This window comes from Apium graveolens, chromosome 7, assembly GCF_009905375.1.
Source record: "Apium graveolens cultivar Ventura chromosome 7, ASM990537v1, whole genome shotgun sequence".
In the NCBI taxonomy this organism is placed as follows: domain Eukaryota; kingdom Viridiplantae; phylum Streptophyta; class Magnoliopsida; order Apiales; family Apiaceae; genus Apium; species Apium graveolens.
Genome location: NC_133653.1, coordinates 253,076,591 through 253,085,546, shown reverse-complemented (window position 1 = coordinate 253,085,546; position 8,956 = coordinate 253,076,591). Strand labels below are relative to the sequence as shown.

General features: G+C 32.8%; 1 protein-coding gene across 1 annotated transcript; it reads left to right on the top strand.

Moving 5' to 3' along the window:
• The first annotated feature begins 274 nt into the window (after positions 1 to 274).
• LOC141672735 (uncharacterized) lies at positions 275 to 1,404 on the top strand. The gene is made up of 2 exons (XM_074479389.1): positions 275 to 514; positions 655 to 1,404. Exons 1-2 carry the CDS (start codon positions 448 to 450, stop codon positions 1,203 to 1,205), a joined length of 618 nt encoding a protein of 205 aa, XP_074335490.1. The 5' UTR covers positions 275 to 447; the 3' UTR covers positions 1,206 to 1,404.
• The last annotated feature ends 7,552 nt before the right edge of the window (positions 1,405 to 8,956 follow it).

Sequence of the window (8,956 nt, the reverse complement as noted above, 5' to 3'; positions counted from 1 at the left end):
TTTGAAAAACTGAAAAATATATATTAAAGTAGATTTAACATACTTTCTAATGATATAATTTTTATAAATATTATGATAATGTACCATGTGCAATTTTCAGTTAAAGTTGGGTCAATTTGACCGCAAAAAGTCACACATGACAGATAAATTGGGACGGAGGGAGTAAATAAAACAAGTCAGTAAAACATGTTATTAGTGAGAACGTGAAGCGATGACCTATAGTAGTATTTGTTAAATGCGCGTAATTAAGAATACATTTGCTAAATTATCTGCCTAGCTACGGTTGTAACAAAAAGCGGAAATGAACCCAAAGTTTGGTACGTGCCCTTATTTACTCACACACGCATATAAAAGGAATGAACTCAACTGTTCAAGTGCACAAATCCAATCAACTTAAAGAAATTTGAATTAAATACAGTCAATTAACCCGTGAGGTTTCTTAGCAAAATGACGACGTTGATCAGCGAGGATGAGCAACTAACTGAAACCCAAATTGAGCCTGCTGGTTTACCTGGTATGTATACTTTATGATGCATGTATTATTTAAGCATATTGTTTTTGAATTGTTACATGTACTTGATCTGCTAGTCTTTCAATGTTCCGCTATTTTTATGTTAATGAACTACCAAAATAATTGTCAAATAATTATGATAGGAGTACTTGAAAATGAAACTAAAGGGAAGCAAGAAGAGTTAGTACTTGACGAGTATTATACCAAATCATTTCCTGCGGATGAGGACATCTTGAAGGAAGAAACTACTTCACCACCTCCCGTCGTCTACCAGCAAGGCCAACTCTTCCCTATCAGGGGTTATATAGAAAAACTGCTCTCTTTATTCAATAAACTGCTCTTGTACTTTTTTATTAGGGGTGATAAACAAAACAAGACAAATGATTCCATTTCATTGAGTGTGGATTATGAGTATACTGGGGACGAATGTACCATTACATCCAGAGATAATATGAAAGCTCCGCCCGTGCTTTCCAAGTTGTCAACGGAACACAAGGGTTTCGATGCCAGCGATGATATGAAAGATATGCCCTTGCCTTTCCTTGCCAGCGAGAATAGGGAAGATCTGTCCTGTATTCCCATTTTGTCCATCCAAGATATGAAAGGCGTCCTTTCCGTAAGGCACGCGGTTTCTTATTCCCGGATGTCCTACGAACGCAAGGGTTTCGATGCCAGAGGTGATGATTCTTCGTAAGGACTCAAACGTACTGGATGCAAGCTGTTGCTTAGTCACAGTGATCCCCGTTCAATCCTTGTTATTTTATTATTATTACATTTAATATTTTTTAGATTTTCATTACATTCGATTTGACCTTGTATGAGTTCCTCCCGTTAAAAAATTTCCATAAAATATGAGGTCTTTACACTACATGAAACATAGTAAAACCGACCGGACATAACCGATCGACATCGATTTGGTCACCTTAAAATCGACCGACGTCAGTGATCGGTTATATGCCAACCAAACGACACCGTATCGATGATGTGACACACATAAAACCGACCATAGACAGGTGGTCGGTTTTACTAAAAAAAACGACACCGTTTTGCTGATGTATCACTTTTAAAACCGACCACCTACATGTGGTCGGTTATATCCACAAATTCTGCAGGTTAAAACTGACCATATATGGTGGTCGGTTTTGTAGAATAATAAAAAATTAATTTAAAGTAAAAAAAAAGTACCCGTTAAAGAGAAAACAGTGTCGTTTTATTCTTCTGCCTAAAACCGACCGCTGATGGTCGGTTTTAATCTATTTTTTTTAATTTTTTTGTTATATCCCTCATTTCTTGATTTTGGGCAAAAAATTAAAAAAACAGAGGATTGAAGTGGAGGAGTTTCAGAAAATTATAAGTTCTTTCCATATTTTGTAATAATGTGTGTGTGTTTATGTTGGTGTATTTATTAAATGTTGTTATATGTATTTAATATTTTTATTTTTTTTATATAATGTTTTTTATGAGAATTAAAATTTGGTAGTAGATAATTTGTAAGTTAGTTTCATTTATTGTAATTATAGTGTGCGTGTGTGGGTTTTATGAAATACATGAATAATTATTAGATTAATGATAAATTATTTGTTAAATATGTTTTTTTTAATTTTAAAAAATATTATTGTAGATGGAAACCATTGATCGAAGTTGGATAGGTAATCAATTGCAAAGCGATAAAATTTCATTGACCCCAGAATATAGAATTGGTGTAGAAATTTTTTTAAAATTTGCTAGCGAAAATGGAATGGAAGATGGTACAATGAAGTGTCCGTGTAAACGTTGTAAAAATTTGAATTGGTTAAAGTTAGATGATGTTAGATTTCATTTGCTCGCTAAAGGGATGCTTGAGGGTTATACCGTGTGGACGTCGCACGGTGAAAAAATAGGAAGAAAACGTAGTCGAACATCACATCACCGTTATTGTGTTCGGGAACCTTCGAGAGTAGAAGAACCGATAGATTTGAATGCAATGTTACATGATTTAGCCGGTGAAAATTATCAATTTTATGAAACTACGGATACGGGAACTATGAATGTAGAAGAAGCTCCAAATGATAGTGCTAAAAAATTGTACGAGGTTATTGTTGAAAATGTAGCATCTATTTATCCCGGCAATACAAAGTACACAAGATTAAGCTTTACGACCAAATTATTGGAATTCAAAAATAACTCGCATTGTAGTAATAAAGCTTTTGATAGTTTGCTTAAACTTCTTAAGGATGTGTTACCAAAAAAACATACATTACCCGAAAGTTATTATGCAATGAAAAAAATTATGAAGGATTTGAGGGTTGAATATGAAAAAATTGATTTATGTGAGAATGATTGTATGTTATTTTATGAAGATGACAAGGATAAAGTTGTGTGTGATATATGTGGTGAAGACCGTTATCGGGATGTTTCTAGGAAAGATGGTAAAAAAATAGCAAAAAAATCTTAAGACACTTTCCTTTGATCCCTCGATTACAACGCTTATATATGTCGGCACATACATCCGATCATATGAGATGGTACAAAAATAGAGATGTGAAAGATGGAGAAATAAGTCATCCCGCGGATGGAGAAGAGTGGAAAAATTTTGACCGTAGGTATCCTTTATTTGCTCAAGAGATTCGTAACATAAGGCTCGGTCTTGCGATCGATGGTTTCAACCCTTTTGGCCCTTCCGGGAAAAAAACATATAGTGTGTGGCCCGTGGTGATAGTTGTCTACAATCTTCCACCATCGATTTGTATGAAAAAGCCTAATATGTTCATGACCGATATAATTTCGGGTCCAAATAGTATTGTAACAGATATTAACATTTGTCTAAGGTCTCTCATCGATGAATTGAAGATATTGTGGAATACCGGGGTGAAGACATACGACCAATCTTTGAAACAAAATTTTACAATAAGAGCGGCTATTATGTGGACAATTAGTGACTATCCCGCTATGAGTATGATAAGTGGGTGGTCGGGCAAAGGAAAGATGGGATGTCAAGTGTGTCTTGGAAGCGTGCAAGGGTTTCAATTAAAATATTGTGGAAAATGTAGTTTCTATGGCACGAACCGAATATTCCTTGAATCAAATGATCCACTCCGTCAAAAAAGTAATTTGTTTGATAACGAAGAAAGAAGATTGTTTCGTGGTCATTTTTCCGGTGAGGGTGTTAAGGAATTACTTGATGGTTTAGTTTTCCACCACCCGGAAAGACTAATTCGAAGGCAAAGAGTGTCGGATACGGGGAAGAGCAACATTGGACTCATGTCCCAATCTTTTACGAACTCCCTTATTGGTCATCACATAGTTTACGATATTCAATTGACATCATGCATACGAAAAAAATGTTTTTGAAAACATTTTTTTTACTATTGTCAATGCGGCAAAGTCAAAAGATCATAAAAAAGCAAGAGCGGATTGCAATCATTTTGGGGTGTTACCACATTTGTGGATCGATGAGAAAGGAAAGTCACCTAAAGCACCTTATTCCCTTACTAGAAAATAACGTAAACTTTTGTGTGAATGGATTAGTTCACTAAAACTTCCGGATGGTTATTCCTCAAATATATCACGTTGTTGCAATGTTGAGGAGTGTATATTTTATGGATTCAAATCATACGATTGTCACATTTTTCTTCAAAAATTATTTCCTCTCGCAATTCGTGAACTTCTACCGGCGCCTATTGCCGATGCAATGACGATAATTTCTAACTTTTTCCAAGATTTATGTTCATCCATGGTTACAAAAACCGACTTGGAAATAATGGAAAAATCGGTTATCAAAGCGTTGTGTTTGTTGGAAATGATTTTTCCTCAAAGTTGGTTTGATTCGATGGAACACTTGGTTGTACATTTAGCCGAAGAAATTAGACTTGCTGGACCTGCTTATTGGCATTGGATGTATCCGATTGAGCGTTTGTTGGGCAAATTAAAATAAAAAGTCGGTAATAAAGCAAGGGTTGAGGGGTCAATTGCCGAACGATATATGGAGGAGGAGATTCTTAATATTTGTTCCTTTTATTTTGCCTCTGACATGATCCATAATAAGGTACGTCGTAACGAGGTTTTGTTTGATGTGCAAAATTCCGAGAATTTAAAAGTGTTCAAATATCCAATTCAATCTCTTGAAAATGAAGGAACTCGATACATGAGTGATGATGAACGAGAGTTAGCGGAAGAATATGTTCTTTTAAACTCTCCTGAAGTTCAACCTTATCTAAGGTACCAAAATCTTACTTTAAAAAATATGCGTAATAATTTTTGTTAATGGCACATGCATGATTTTTGTTAATTTCTGTTTATATTTTAGGAAGTACCAAGATCGTATTATGCGGCAACGCCCGGAAACAACACCTCAAGATTTAGATCGTATTGTCAAAAGTTGATTTAAAACTTGGTTTAAACAAAAGGTATTTATCTATTTTTAATTTGCATGATTTGTTTTTGTTTTAAATTCTTATAATTACAACGTCTCATCGATTTGAATTATTTTTAGGTTGATAAAGATGAGGTGGAAGGACCTCATTTTAGGGACTTACTTGAAGGGCCGGTATTAAAAGTTATGACTTTTGAGACTTGTCAAGTTAATGGATATAAATTTTCAACAAAATCTGCATCCGGTTCTGGTATTGTTGTAAAGGAAATTTGCACGGAAATAATCTTGATTATTATGGTCAACTATAAGAAATTATTAGACTTATTTATCAAGGATGCAATCATGTATATTTGTTCAGATGTATATGGTTTGATAGTGTTGGTAATGGTGTGAGGATTGATAAGAATCGTGTGATTACAATTGATATGACTTCAAGATTGAAGTCAAATGAGATTTTTATTTTAGCTAATCAAGCCTCACAAGTATATTATGCTCCTAGTGTATTGGATCCAAAAGCAAAAATATATACGGTGGTCAAATCTAAAAGTCGTCCAATTGATGAATCTATCGTTGCGCAAAATGATATGGAGGACGCTTTTCAGGAAGATAGATCTAATGCATCGACCTCGTTTTCCCTCTTTGTCGATTTTGCACAATATGGACAAATACCGTTTATTCGGCGTGAAGAAGAAGAAAAAGAAGACGAAGAAGATGATTTGAAGGATGACGAAGATGAAAATGAAGGAGAAGAAGAAATAAGTGAAGGTGACAATGAGAATGATGATGATGACGAAGATGATGATGGTTTTGACGATTCTGAATAACGTCATTTATATTTTAAAGATGATTTTAAGTAAATTTTGTAATGATTAGGATACTTTATAAGTTATATTAAATTTTTAATGGGTTTGTGAATTTTTGGTTTTAATGCTAAATTTTTATGCGTTTACGTCTAGTTAGGGCCAAAAAATCATAATATTTGACCATAATATTTCCCAGAAAACAGACCGTCTCCTTGCCTAAAACCGACCACCTTCTTGATAAAACCGACCGTCTCCTTAAAGGGTCGGTTGGTTTTAAGGTGGTCGGTTATAAGAATTAAATTGACTTCTAAAATAAAATCGACCACTTTGCACATTTGACCTCGGTCGGTTTTAGCAGTCTTGGTCAAAGTACATTTTTAATATTTATATTCAATGATCGAACCGTACGGATGTTAACTTCATGTCAAAATATGCTTATGCACAAAAAATTAGCACTTTTGAACGAGTAGAATTACGTTTTTATAAGTAAATTAATAAATTTAATTAAAAATTAAAAAAAATGAATTCGATGTGAAAAGTATAATTTTAAAAGGTATATTTAACGATCAAACCGTACATATGTTAAATTCATGTCAAAATATGTTTATGCACAAAAAAATAGCACATTTTAACGAGTACCATTACGTTTTTATAAGTAAATTAGCAAATTTAATTAAAAATTAAAAAAAATGAAAAATATAAAATATACATGATCGAACCGTATGGATGGACTGACGCGGTGAAAATGAACAAATGTACCAAAAATTAGGCTATTTAAAAAATATTATAATCAAAATCAGATGGAATATAATTATTTCAGTAAGTATGTCGGCATTCTGTAGACAGAATAAGTTGAACATACCATTCGATACTATAAGTATAATTTTAAAATTTATTTTTAACTATCGAACCGTACGGATGTTAACTTCATGTCAAAATATGTTAATCCACAAAAAATTAGCACATTTGAACGATCACAAATACGTTTTTATAAGAAAATTAGAAATTTTGATTAAAAAAGTGAAATAATTAATAAAAAATAAAAATTATGAAATACACATGATCGAACCGTACGGATGGACCGACGCGGTAAAAACGAGCAAATGCACCAAAAATTAAGCTATTTAAATAATAATGATCATGTTTTTATAAGATTTTTTTTAAATTTAGGGGTTTTTAATCCCTAAACCCTAAAATTAAAAAATAATTAAAAAAATTAAATTGTATAAAACCGACCACTTTGGATCATAACCGACCACCAAAAAAAATACGGTTTTTTTTTGTGAAAAATTAAAAAACCCACTTTGAGCAAAACGACACCGTTTTGCATGCTGCACAGGGTTCAAGGTTAAAACCGACCGGCCAGGTGGTCGGTTTTAAGGACCAGGCGGTCGGTTTTAAGTCTGTTATAAATAAAAAATGATTCACTTTTTTCTTTTCTCTATTTCTTTCTCTATCTCTCTATTCTCTCCATCTCTCTATTACACTCAAAACTTCACTAAAATACTTCGATTCAATGGCGTTTAATTCACGAAGGAGCCCCAAATCATCTCTCATTGCCTCCGGTTTCACTCTCGATGTAAGATTTTCTTACGATTAAGCTATTTTTTTACTCGATTGCATATATGTGTGTATGTGTATGTATTTTTTGTGTTTATATATATGATTCGAAGTTAATTATATGTTTTTTGTGTTTGTTAAAATATTATTCTCACTTAAATTGATGTGTTTCATTTCAAATCAAACTTCATTGATTTTTCAGTTTTTATGTAAAGTTTTGCATGTAAAACATTCGTCGGTTATGTCAATTTGTTGAATATAGGTTAAAGTCATAATTTTTGGGTGTTTCGTCGATTTGTTTACTCTTTTTAGAAGTATTAATGTATTTTTAGGGTTAATTTTTAGGCGTTTGCTCTCGTTAACACATAAAAGTACTCGAAATGGATAATTCTCACTTAAATTGAATTTTTTCACTTCCAATTGAAGTTCATATGATTTTTCAGTTTTCATATAAAATTTTACATGTAAAAGATTCGTTGGTTTTGTCAATTTGTTGATTATATGTATAAGTATAAATTTTAGATTTTTTGTCGATTTGTTTACGTTTAAGTAGAAGTATAAATGTATGTTTAGGGTTAATTTGTAGGGTTTTCTCTTGTAAACATGATCCGTACTCGAAAATGGATAAATATTGTACTTTATATGTGAGTTTGGAACTTTAATTTGTTGTATATATAGATTAAGTTGATTTAATGGTTTAATTTGCATAATTAAACAATGCTCTAATTAGTTGTGTTTATTTTTATCATTAATTTGTGAAATGGATACGTTTATATGCATTTTATATGCATTTTATGTGATTTTAAATGCTTTTTTATGTGATTGAAAATCATAATCATGTAATGTGATTTACTAGCATATGTTTTATATGTAATGTGATTTAATATGCATTTTATGTGATTTTATAAGTATTTTTATGTGATTTTAAATGTATCGTTAATATGTGAATTTATATGTATCTCTAAGTGATTTTAAATGCATTTTGATGTAATGTGATTTTAAATACATTTTGATGTAATGTGATTTTAAATACATATTGGTTAATATATTCTTATTGTTTATTTTAGGATATTTTTGCTTGGTTGTTGACGTTGATGATGATTAGCCTCGTTGTTTTGGCAATGGCGAGGAAAGGGAAGGGAAAGGATGTTGAGAAGGATAAGGGGAAGAAGGACAAGGGCAAGGGCAAGGCCCAAGCCACTAGTACTACAAAGGGCAAGGGCAAGGCCAAGGGCAAGGCCAAGGACAAGGGTAAGGGCAAAGGTAGCGTGCATTTGCGGGATGAGCCGACGGATTCAGATTCGGACCCGAATGATCCGACTCGGCACATGACAAATACGGAGGAGCAAGAATGATGAGGAAGGTGACCTCGATCACATTCGAGTGGCATATATGGAGAGAAACCGCCATTGAAGCCATATCGCATTGATATCTCCGATGGATAGTAAGTTAAAAAGTTTTTAAATTGCATTATTCCTATATGTTTATATTTTTGGTTCATTGTTCAATATTGTTATGTGAATTGTTAATGTTTATTATTTTCTTTTGTTTAAATATAGTATTGAAGATGATACGGCTAAAAAAACGCTTTTGACTATGATTCGGGAGAAGTGGCCTCTTGGGCGTTACACTTATATCGATATCGAAGAACGTCACCCGGGTTGGTTGAATGCAAAAGTCGAGGAGTTTCAAGTAAGTTAAAAATTCTTTTTTTTTGTAATTGTCATTTAT

Bases quoted from the DNA above. Each gene is read 5' to 3' on its own strand.
- LOC141672735 (XM_074479389.1), top strand. From the start codon at position 448: ATGACGACGTTGATCAGCGAGGATGAGCAACTAACTGAAACCCAAATT. The intron at 515-654 runs GTATGTATACTT...TAATTATGATAG, and splicing joins TGAGCCTGCTGGTTTACCTG to GAGTACTTGAAAATGAAACT.